Source organism: Mixophyes fleayi, chromosome 4, assembly GCF_038048845.1.
Source record: "Mixophyes fleayi isolate aMixFle1 chromosome 4, aMixFle1.hap1, whole genome shotgun sequence".
Lineage (NCBI taxonomy): Eukaryota > Metazoa > Chordata > Amphibia > Anura > Limnodynastidae > Mixophyes > Mixophyes fleayi.
This window is the reverse complement of record NC_134405.1, coordinates 2,374,159-2,386,570: the sequence shown is the minus strand read 5'-3', so window position 1 is coordinate 2,386,570 and position 12,412 is coordinate 2,374,159. Positions and strand designations below refer to the sequence as shown.

The window sequence follows — 12,412 nt, the reverse complement described above, 5'->3', positions numbered from 1 at the left end:
CGACTTCTTCCTCTCAAAAAACCTCAACCTCCTGTCATTAACAGAACCATGGCTCAAATACTACATCACCTGGAGCCCTTTCACATGGTGGCCTCCACTTCACCCACACCCCCAGACCTGGAGGCAGACAAGGAGGGGAAGTTTGGCTTCCTCCTTCCCCCACATTGCACACTCACAGTTGTACCAAACGTCCCACCACTCACGTTCACATCTTGTGAGGTACATGCAATCCAGATTTTCAACCCATTCTCTCTGCTATTGTCCCACTGGACAATCCCAACAATTTTTTGAACATTTATCAGCCTGGCTCCCTCATTTCTAATCCTCTGACATCCCATCATCTTCATGGGTGGTTACAAAATGTTACATCTTTTTGAGCCTTTTCACTTGCACCAACTACAGTTCTGGTATAATGCTGAGTGATAGTGATGACTGCTGTGTGTGCTGCTTGTGCAGCTAGAACATGTGTCTGCATTCAGTAACAACTAGAAACATGCATTTTATGTACAGTACACAATAATAACAGCCTGATAAATGTATTTTTGTTAAACAGAAATTAAAAAAAATTAAAAACATTTTCAATGTATTTTTATTAATGACCAACTGAAGTACCAGGCGTAACTGTCAACACTTTAAAAATAATTAGCAGCTTAGCAGCTCTTCCAACACACCCACACGGTGTCTGCCCAGTATCATTTTTATGTTTATATTAAATGTTATCCAAATCCATCCAGTGGAAGGCCCAGAACAGGCTCCCAGGGTCAAAGTTCTGGCCAGCGTACACCAACGGGAGGTCCGACATGGACCCTAAACCACTTGCCATACAACCTGCCCAGGATCCAACTAGACAACCTTACATTGGTCTCATCCCAATCAGTACAGGGGTGTCCGAATGTATATCTGGACAGACAAACAAATCATATCCATCCAGTGGAAGGCCCAGAACAGGTTTCCCAGGTCTAAGTTCTGGCCAGTGTACACCAACGGGAGGTCCGACCGGGTCCCTAAACCCCTTAAAATCTTACCGGGATCCAGCTGGACAACCACATGTTGGTTTCATCCAAATCGGTGCAGGGGTGTCGAAGATATTTGTCTGCAAACAAACAAACTTCTTATATATTATAATATAAAAGCCTAGTGGCGTGTGTCTGTGTGTGAGAAAAAAAAACCAAGCTGCAGCGCCACCTGCTGGGCGAAGTTATACACAGACCTACTAAATTCTTAGTGTGTGTGGAAAAAAAAACTCAGAAAGGGCTAAAAGTTGCTGCAGCGCCACCTGCTTAGCGGAGTTATACACTGACCTACTAAATTCTAAGTGTGTGTGGAAAAAAAACTTAGAAAGGGCTGAAATTTGGTATACTAAGATGTTTTTAATTTGTTAATTTAATTTGTTAATTGTTAAAAATGTTTATAAAGATTTAAAAAAAAAAATATATATATTTCTTAAAGGAGAAGTGACGGTTGGGAGTGGTTGGTGGTTGCCGGGGGTGACAGTGGGGACTGGTTGGTGGTTGCTGGGGGTGACAGAGCGAGAGGAGTGTGATACTCAGGAAGGCTGAGAGAGATCCCTGTGTCTGGATAGACATCTGGATAGATGTGGCGATAAAGATGAAGGATGAGCTGATGAAGAAAAATGATGAGGGGGTGACATGTGAACAAAACCATGTTAAAAAAGGGCGCTTACGTCGGGAAGTAACGCTCTTCCCCTGAGGAGGCCTGGGCTATGGCCCAAATGCATGACAATAACCTTTTTAACACCTTAAGTAGCTTGATTTGACTAGAATGCACGGGTTAACTTGTATATATATATATATATATATATATATATATATATATATATATTAATAACAGGTGTTAATGTATTTAATATGTTTTTTGTGTGTGTTCTGATGAGACTTTATGTATACATATGCATGTGCATATCCTGTAGTGTGTTGTCTGTGTGCATTCAGCAAGTGCCTTATAACTAGAGTGTACCTGTATTCAACTAGAAACCCTTCTTCAGATCCCCTGTATTTGAATACAGACATACTTTTTAAATCCCTAAATTCCTAATACTTACAAATTGCGTTCACTTTGTGTTTCTTGATGAATCAGTCCACTCATATCTAGAGAGGGGAAGCGTGTAAGGAGACTCCATGGAGAGAGTTGCTGCAATATTTAATGTCACCCAGAATGTCAGAGAGGACACCAGAGAGGGTGTTATAGCCCAAGGGGCGAGTGAGGAGGCTTCAGAAGGAGAGATGCTTGCACTGCACCCTAAGTTATCACACCTGTGTCCCAACAACTAAAAGAGACATTGCTGAAAACCTACATATGCAGAGAACCTCTGGTCATTAATACCCATACCAGAGAGCTAGCGTTTATACCCATGACAGATGAGGTACAGATATACACGGACAGGTGATTAACAGATATACATGGAAAGGTCAGGTACAGATATACATGGACAGGTGAGGTACAGATATACATGGAGAGTTGAGTTACAGATATACATGGAAAGGTGAGGTACAGAAATATATGGACAGGTGAGGTACAGATATACATGGACAGGTGAGGTACAGATATACATGGACAGGTGAGGTACAGATATACATGGACAGTTGAGTTTCAGATATACATGGACAGGTGAGATACAGATATACATGGACAGCTGAGGTACCGATCTACATGGACAGGTGAGATACAGATATACATGGACAGGTGAGGTACAGATATACATGGACAGGTGAGGTACAGGTATATATGGACAGGTGAGGTACAGATATACATGGACAGGCGAGGTACAGATATACATGGACAGGTGAGATACAGATATACATGGACAGCTGAGGTACCGATCTACATGGACAGGTGAGATACAGATATACATGGACAGGTGAGGTACAGATATACATGGACAGGTGAGGTACAGATATACACGGACAGGTGAGGTACCAATCTACATGGACAGGTGAGGTACAGATCTACATGGACAGGTGAGGTACAGATATACATGGAAAGGTGAGATACAGATATACATGGACAGGTGAGGTACAGATATACATGGACAGGTGAGATACAGATATACATGGACAGTTGAGTTACAGATATACATGGAAAGGTGAGGTACAGGTATATATGGACAGGTGAGGTACAGATATACATGGACAGGTGAGGTACAGATATACATGGACAGGTGAGATACAGATATACATGGACAGGTGAGATACAGATATACATGGACAGTTGAGTTACAGATATACATGGAAAGGTGAGGTACAGGTATATATGGACAGGTGAGGTACAGATATACATGGACAGGTGAGGTACAGATATACATGGACAGGTGAGATACATATATACATGGACAGGTGAGATACAGATATACATGGACAGGTGAGGCACAGATGTGCATGGACAGGTAAGATACAGATATACATGGACAGGTGAGATACAGACATACATGGACAGTTGAGTTACAGATATACATGGAAAGGTGAGGTACAGGTATATATGGACAGGTGAGGTACAGATATACATGGAAAGGTGAGGTACAGGTATATATGGACATGTGAGGTACAGATATAAATGAAGAGGTGAGGTACAGATATACATGGACAGGTGAGATACAGATATACATGGACAGGTGAGATACAGATATACATGGACAGTTGAGTTACAGATATACATGGAAAGGTGAGGTACAGATATACAAGGACAGGTGAGGTACAGATATACATGGAGAGTTGAGTTACAGATATACATGGAAAGGTGAGGTACAGATATACAAGGACAGGTGAGGTACAGATATACATCGAGAGTTGAGTTACAGATATACATGGAAAGGTGAGGTACAGATATACATGGACAGGTGAGGTACAGATATACATGGACAGGTGAGGTACAGATATACATGGAAAGGTGAGGTACAGATATATATGGACAGGTGAGGTATAGATATACATGGACAGGTGAGGTACAGATATACATGGACAGTTGAGTTACAGATATATAAGGACAGGTCAGGTACAGATTTACATGGACAGATGAGATACAGATATACATGGACAGGTGAGGTTCAGATATACATGGAAAGGTGAGGTACAAATATACATGGACAGGTGAGGTATAGATCTAGATGTTGCCACAGCAATGGATATTGGGCAAGGTGGAGCATACTTAGACCATCACTGCGCTGTGTGATAATCTGATGTGACCGGTTCTTGTGTTTCAGTTGCAGATCTCCGGGTCCTCGGGGGAGCCCCTCGGCTACATACAGAAGAACTGGACAAGTTTTACTGCATCCTTCGACATCCTGAACACGCATAATCAAATTTGTCTAAAAGTCAAAGGTCCAGGATGGGGAGAAGGATTTATGTCTAATATCATCTACCAGGTCAGTCCTAGTACTGTCATTATTACTATTGCTTATTTTTAACAGTAATGATTGTAATATATAGAACAAAAGAAAAATGACATGCTGGAAGAATGCCAGCATGAGACAAACCTCTACTTGAAGGCATAAGTGCTTATGGCAGAATAAGAGGTGACATGGAGGCCAGGTAAGAGGGTAAAGGATAAGGGAGCGTAGCTGGACAGGAAGCCTGTAGATGGGACAACAAGAGGATAGAGGGTCCAGTCCATGAGAGCAAGGGGAAGCCGCTGACACAAGAGAGGAAGTGAAGGAGTGGGAAGGGGGTCAGTGGGGTATCAGGTAGGTGGGGAACTTTAAGCTTTGATGTAAAGGTGAGGAGCACTTGAAGCTTTAGTGGTGAGTGATTGGGTATGGGACTGAGTTCCATAAAATTTGAGCAGCACATAGCTGGAGATGTGAATAAGTAATCAGTGGACGGGGGGGGGACAAGGAGGCTCTCATTGAAAATCCAAAGAGGATGGATGATGGAGTGGATGGCAATGAGGATGGAGATGTAGGGGGGGAGAAAAGGCTAATGGCTTTATAGGTGCAGTTGAGGAGTTTGATGTGGATTTTATATGGTAAAGGAGCAAGAGTAACAACAGACAGAGGGAAGGTGGAAGCTGTCTGGCGAGAGAGGAAAATCATTCCGGCAGTGGCATTGAGGATGACTAAGTGGGGGGTGCAGTAGTGAAGGTGAGAGATAACCAGAAAGTTTATGAGAGCATTGGTGAACCAAGGGTGAGAAAGTGTCTGATCCTGGCTTGTTTCCATGCTCGAATTGGCAGCACTGGGAGAGGGACTGAATGTAGGGAGTGAAGGATGACATGCAGATGGTGAAATTGAGGAGCAATGTAGAAGATAACTTAGTCAACAGAGCGGAAAAGAAGGGTACTCTGGAGCGGGGAAAGATGAGTTCCGTTTTGGACATATGGAATTTAAGATGACACTGGGACATCCACCAGGAGAGGTATTTTTGGGTGTCATTAGCTTAAAAATTGTACTGGAGGCCAAAGAGCTGATAATTTTTCTAAGGGAGGAGGTTTACAGAAAGAAAAGAAGACGAACTTATGGGGACCCATTGGGTAGAAGGTGAGGAGGAGTCAGAAGAAGTGGTTGGAAAGGGGTAATAACAGGAGAGGGCAGTGTCATGGAGTACAGCGGAGTACCAGATGTGCAGGAAGAGAGGGTGGTCCACAGTGTCAAAACCCACAGAGATGTCCAGAAGGATGAGCAAGGGGATTTGGCTCTGTGTTTTGGCACAGAGAAGATAGTTAATGATCTTGTTGGAGAGAAGGGGGTGAAGGCCAGGAGGAAGTGAGAGGAGAGGAAGCTGGTCGGTGGTTATAAAAAAGCTGCTTGAGAAGGTTGGAACATTGGTTTCATTTGTCACCTCTCGGTGAATCAGTTTATCTCTAAACACCTGATATGAAGACTTTGGGTCTGATTCAGAGTGGAATGTAAGTGTAGTTTGAGAATGAAAAAGTTGTGCTCAAGTATATGCATATGTGCGCCGTGTTCAGAGTTCAAGATGCGTCCAGGTCTGAGTAAGTAGCAAATTTGCCCACTTGACAACAGACCCACCTATCAGACACTTACGTACTACTTGTAAACATGTACAACCACATTTACTGTATATGTTGCGAACGCAATTAATATGTAGCATTATTTAAAATTAAACTTAAATAACCTAACTAATATAGCAAGAACAACTTCCCGAAATACGTGCAAAATAAATCAACAATTTTCATCTTTACAACAAGCTCGGCAACTCCTAATCTATGTCCGACAACTAAATGCTTAATATTCATTCACAAACCTCTAAAAAGTGATTTGCTAGTTCGGGTTTTCATCATCATCCACTACCTGCGCCTGCCCATGACCATCCGCAAATAAAGCCGATTTTTCAGTCGGGTCTGTGGCTACATCCCAGTCTGAATCTGTACGCGGTTTCTCAAACACGCCCTTATTGTACATTGTCTACCTTATAACATCCATTATCTCCCATATCACTCCTCTTCAGTTCTAAGGAGTGGTGCAAAAAGTCGCAGGTCTGAATAGCCGCAGTTGTGTGTGTTCACTTTCTGAGTACACAATGTAAAACACACAAAGGCACACTGCGCAAACTGGTGTACTTCTCACTCTGAACCTGACCCTGTGGGATGGTCTCCCGATAACTAAAGTAAAAGTGGCTGAGCGAGGGGTCTTTCAAACAAAACTTTATGAAAATGGAGTAAGCAAAAAATGTCCTTAAATTGCCACAAAATAAACAACTTAACTCTTAGTCTTATTCCTGCCACAGAATCTGGGGTCTGATTCTTGTGAGATTCTCTGGGGTTACGATTGTGTCTCTTCTGTGCCGACAGGTATTGTCAGCTGATAAATCGGTCTCAGTCGGCTCCATCACACGCGTATGGCGAGGATTCAGCACGGAGCTCTTCAACATCACCGATAATTATGTTGTCCAATTTCCAAGGGACCTGGATGTCACCATGAAGGCCATGCTGCTAGCCTGCACCATATTCATTGTGAGTATAAGTGTGAGTCTTGAGTGTGTACTCACCTCTTCTGAGTATATATGAGAGACATCACTCTGCACATCTCCGCACTCATGATATATGAATTAGGACCATGCTGAAAGTTCATCGTTTTCTGTAATATTGCCTAAAGGTCCACTTACCTCAGGCGATATCATATTTTCTCAGAATAAGTGGCATCTCCAGACATCATTGTGAAGATACCGAGTTTATCTGGCCCAATTATACCCAATTTGCTCTGTCTGGCCACCCAGGGGTGGCTTACTATACCAGAGAAGTATACCTAGTACCTTGTAGGGGTTCATCAATCACTCAGGGACAATAGTTGGTACTTTTATTATTTTACAATACACCAGATTAAAAATATACTTTAAACAAATGCCAGTCACCTTTCTCCAGGTTCCTTGAGTCCCGGTCATTGTCTTCCCTCTACCAGTGTGGTGGGATTCTGATATAATGTCCCCCTGCTCCAGCAGGCCCACCAAGGCTATCAGACTCAAGAGACAATACACTGAGGAAGTGTGAGCGAGTACTAGTCTAGGAGATGCTAAAAACCCCACTGCGTGGACCCTCCAACACCTCTGTACCCTGTTCTTGTCTCTCTACTCTGAAGCCCCTGCCCCAGGGCTGGGTCCTTTTTTGTAAACCGTTTCCCATGCTCCTGGGACCAACCAATGGGTGGGCTTAGATATTTCACCCCTCAGGGATTTGGCAGCTGTCATAAGGGGCTGTTTAAGGACTATACCTTCTCACACCGATACACCCCCTTGCTGGTTTGACTCCAAGGTGGCTATCTGGCTACAACCTGAGACAATGGAAGCATAGTTTCAAAAGAAGGGGGGTGGGGATTGTTTCTGTCACTCCAATTTCAGAGAATTGCTTTACGTTGTATTCCAGTTTGGAGATATTTCTCATTTGTTAGATACGTGGAACAACCACTAAACTGTTTCTATTAGTGATATAGGAGACAAGAGGAAATAGATTTGTTCCAGGTGTTAAAAATACTGGGTGCACTTAATTTGACTCCTAGATTTCTTGAGGTTTTCATTCAATATTCAGGCGAAGCAACAAGGAAGGTTGCTTCTATATAATTAGTAACTTTCCTTATATTGAGGTTACGTTCTGCCAGTCTCTCTCTTCATCTTGGATTACTGCTGCTCATACTGTTCAGCAAGGATACATTCCAGGCCAATAGTTTCAGAATCTCCTGATAGCATTTACAACTGTATCTAATTGTAACCTCTTGTTAGAGCTTGAAAAACAAGTAACGGTTCATTTCTAACTAAACAACTAAAATAGACATTCAAAAACAATAAAATAGAAAAGAAGGGAGAATTTAGCGACCACCTTGAACAAATCTATTTTTACTTTTCTCTGTCACAATGGGAACATACTCAGGTTAATTAAGCAGAGAGGTGAAGATGAATAAGTGACACTTCCAGTATTAATCCCTTACAAGCTTCTTCAGCCAGAACTATCTACCATCTGATCAGGACTTCCTGTAGAGAGAGAAGGAGGGCAAGGAATGGAGCTACAGCCAACTCAGCTGTATCCTGGAATCAGTCCACACACGATCCTTACCCATAACCCACCTGGCCACCTTTAAGAAAAACACATATACATTCAACCACTGTAGCAATGCTATGGAATTACCACACATAATTACAGAGCACACCACAGATATGAACGCAGGGTAAAGTTGCCCCCAAGTGACAGGGCACTGCACTTTTGTTAATGGCTTCTGTGAAACACTAAAAAAGCTATAAAGACATATGTTGTTATAGTCCACATTTTCTGAGACACGAGGTGCAGGCTGGTTAAGGTGACACCCCTAGTTTGCTCACATCTATTGGTTCCTAATGAGCTGATTGTCTCCATACAGCCCACTTCATTGTAGATGATGTAAAACTAGAAAATGTTCATTTCTGTCTATTCCAGGACCTTCTGTCTCATGAGCAGCATCGAGAATCTCATAATACAAGTCACTGAAGAGACTACGTACCTGTGTCATCGCAATCTGCACTTATGGACAACTGGGACGACAAGAAGACTTTGCACTATGTAGAGATTTACACATTTTTGTATTTCACATTGTTAATATACTATATTATAATAATTTTTGTAACTTTAAAACATATTTATTTGTGACCAGTGAAAGTTCTGTGCTATTACAGTCACTGAGGATGGTGGAACTAGCTGTGGATATGTAATGTACTGAGGAGGGATCCACCATTGTGATACACACATCTCCTTTAGACATCAGAGATCAGCCACATTGTCTTCGTTCACAAACACATGAACAGGGGCAGGCTGGGCTGGGGGGCAGGGGGGCATCTGCCCCCTGGGCCAGTCCCATAGTGGGCTACTTGGGCTGGGTCTCTGGGCCACCTGCATTTTTTTTCCTTTAAAATGTTCCTAATAGGCTGCTCATTCGAGTCTTGGACCCCAGGGCTAAAATTTCCCAGTCCTCCTCTGCACATGAAGAACTTGTTTGTCTATAAACCCCCCCTCCATGTATGTACACATGGTTGTGGCCACAGAAAGAGATTACAGACTACTTTCTGCACTGAACACATCCCAGAGAGAAAACAAGTCACCAATATACAATCATTCACTTCCCAAGTGTTAGCCCTGTTCTCACCCCTCTCTCTCCCCTCTCTCACTCCTCTCTCACCCCTCTCTCTCCCCTCTCTCACCCCTCTCTCACCCTCTCTCTCACCCCTCTCTCTCCCTCCTCCTGGTCCAACACAATGGAATCCAGTAAGAATGGCTTAGTCTACTGATATAAATATTGTAGTTCTAGGCTCTATTAAGTAATGCTGGGAGCAGTGAGATAAATGGGGACAGTGTTACATGTGATGAGTTTGCATTTCTGACATACAGGGGTCAGGTTAATGGAAGACAGTGGCAAGAGAATACTATAGTGCATACAGGTTATTTGAAGTTTGTGCATTTCTGAGGTCGGACTGTGCGTTTATAAAGGGAACAATGAAGTTGTTGTAGCTAGTGTGATAAATGTGAAATTCACAGAGTTCACATAATCTTTACTAAATATCTAAATCTATACATCTATCTATCTATCTATCTATCTATCTATCTATCTATCTATCTATATATATATATATAGCAAAGATTATGTGAGTTTGGAGTCTGTGACACAATAGTTGGCAGTAACATTGTATCCCCCCCACTCACATGCTCAGATACACCCATGCACATAATAGGCAGCAGTAACAGTGTATTCACCCTCTCACATGCTCAGATACACCCATACACACTATAAGCAGCAGTAACAGTGTATCCCCCCCACTCACATGCTCAGATACACCCATGCACATAATAGGCAGCAGTAACAGTGTATTCACCCTCTCACATGCTCAGATACACCCATACACACTATAAGCAGCAGTAACAGTGTATCCCCCCCACTCACATGCTCAGATACACCCATGCACATAATAGGCAGCAGTAACAGTGTATTCACCCTCTCACATGCTCAGATACACCCATACACACTATAAGCAGCAGTAACAGTGTATCCCCCCCACTCACATGCTCAGATACACCCATGCACATAATAGGCAGCAGTAACAGTGTATTCACCCTCTCACATGCTCAGATACACCCATACACACTATAAGCAGCAGTAACAGTGTATCCCCCCCACTCACATGCTCAGATACACCCATGCACATAATAGGCAGCAGTAACAGTGTATTCACCCTCTAACATGCTCAGATACACCCATACACACTATAAGCAGCAGTAACAGTGTATTCACCCTCTAACATGCTCAGATACACCCATACACACTATAAGCAGCAGTAACAGTGTATCCCCCTCTCACATGCTCAGATACACCCATACACACTATAAGCAGCAGTAACAGTGTATCCCCCCCACTCACATGCTCAGATACACCCATACATACTATAAGCAGCAGTAACAGTGTATTCACCCTCTAACATGCTCAGATACACACATACACACTATAAGCAGCAGTAACAGTGTATCCCCCTCTAACATGCTCAGATACACCCATACATACTATAAGCAGCAGTAACAGTGTATTCACCCTCTAACATGCTCAGATACACCCATACACACTATAAGCAGCAGTAACAGTGTATCCCCCTCTCACATGCTCAGATACACCCATACACACTATAAGCAGCAGTAACATTGTATCCCCCTCTCACATGCTCAGATACACCCATACACACTATAAGCAGCAGTAACATTGTATCCCCCTCTCACATGCTCAGATACACACATACACACTATAAGCAGCAGTAACAGTGTATCCCCCACTCACATGCCCAGATACACCCATACACACTATAAGCAGCAGTAACAGTGTATCCCCCTCTCACATGCTCAGATACACCCATACACACTATAAGCAGCAGTAACAGTGTATCCCCCTCTCACATGCTCAGATACACCCATACACACTATAAGCAGCAGTAACAGTGTATCCCCCTCTCACATGCTCAGATACACCCATACACACTATAAGCAGCAGTAACAGTGTATCCCCCTCTCACATGCTCAGATACACCCATACACACTATAAGCAGCAGTAACAGTGTATCCCCCTCTCACATGCTCAGATACACCCATACACACTATAAGCAGCAGTAACAGTGTATCCCCCTCTCACATGCTCAGATACACCCATACATACTATAAGCAGCAGTAACATTGTATCCCCCTCTCACATGCTCAGATACACCCATACACACTATAAGCAGCAGTAACAGTGTATCCCCCTCTCACATGCTCAGATACACCCATACATACTATAGGCAGCAGTAACATTGTATCCCCCTCTCACATGCTCAGATACACCCATACATACTATAGGCAGCAGTAACAGTGTATCCCCCTCTCACATGCTCAGATACACACATACACACTATAAGCAGCAGTAACAGTGTATCCCCCTCTCACATGCTCAGATACACCCATACACACTATAATTAGCAGTAACATTGTATCCCCCCCACTCACATGCTCAGATACACCCATACATACTATAGGCAGCAGTAACATTGTATCCCCCACTCACATGCTCAGATACACACATACACACTATAAGCAGCAGTAACAGTGTATCCCCCTCTCACATGCTCAGATACACCCATACACACTATAAGCAGCAGTAACAGTGTATCCCCCTCTCACATGCTCAGATACACCCATACACACTATAATTAGCAGTAACATTGTATCCCCCCCACTCACATGCTCAGATACACCCATACACACTATAGGCAGCAGTAACAGTGTATCCCCCTCTCACATGCTCAGATACACCCATACACACTATAGGCAGCAGTAACATTGTATCCCCCCCACTCACATGCTCAGATACACCCATACATACTATAGGCAGCAGTAACATTGTATCCCCCCCACTCACATGCTCAGATACACACATACACACTATAAGCAGCAGTAACAGTGTATCCCCCTC

The 12,412-nt window shown here is 43.2% G+C and overlaps 1 protein-coding gene across 1 annotated transcript in view; it reads left to right on the top strand.

Moving 5' to 3' along the window:
- LOC142150934 (phospholipid scramblase 1-like) overlaps window positions 1-11,257 on the top strand; it is a 42,795-nt gene extending 31,538 nt beyond the window's left edge. The window contains exons 5-7 of the mRNA XM_075206134.1: window positions 4,217-4,378; window positions 6,763-6,924; window positions 8,872-11,257. Coding sequence (XP_075062235.1) covers window positions 4,217-4,378; window positions 6,763-6,924; window positions 8,872-8,922 — 375 coding nt within the window. The 3' untranslated portion in view covers window positions 8,923-11,257. The remainder of the gene's footprint in view (window positions 1-4,216; window positions 4,379-6,762; window positions 6,925-8,871) is intronic.
- Window positions 11,258-12,412: the final 1,155 nt, after the last annotated feature.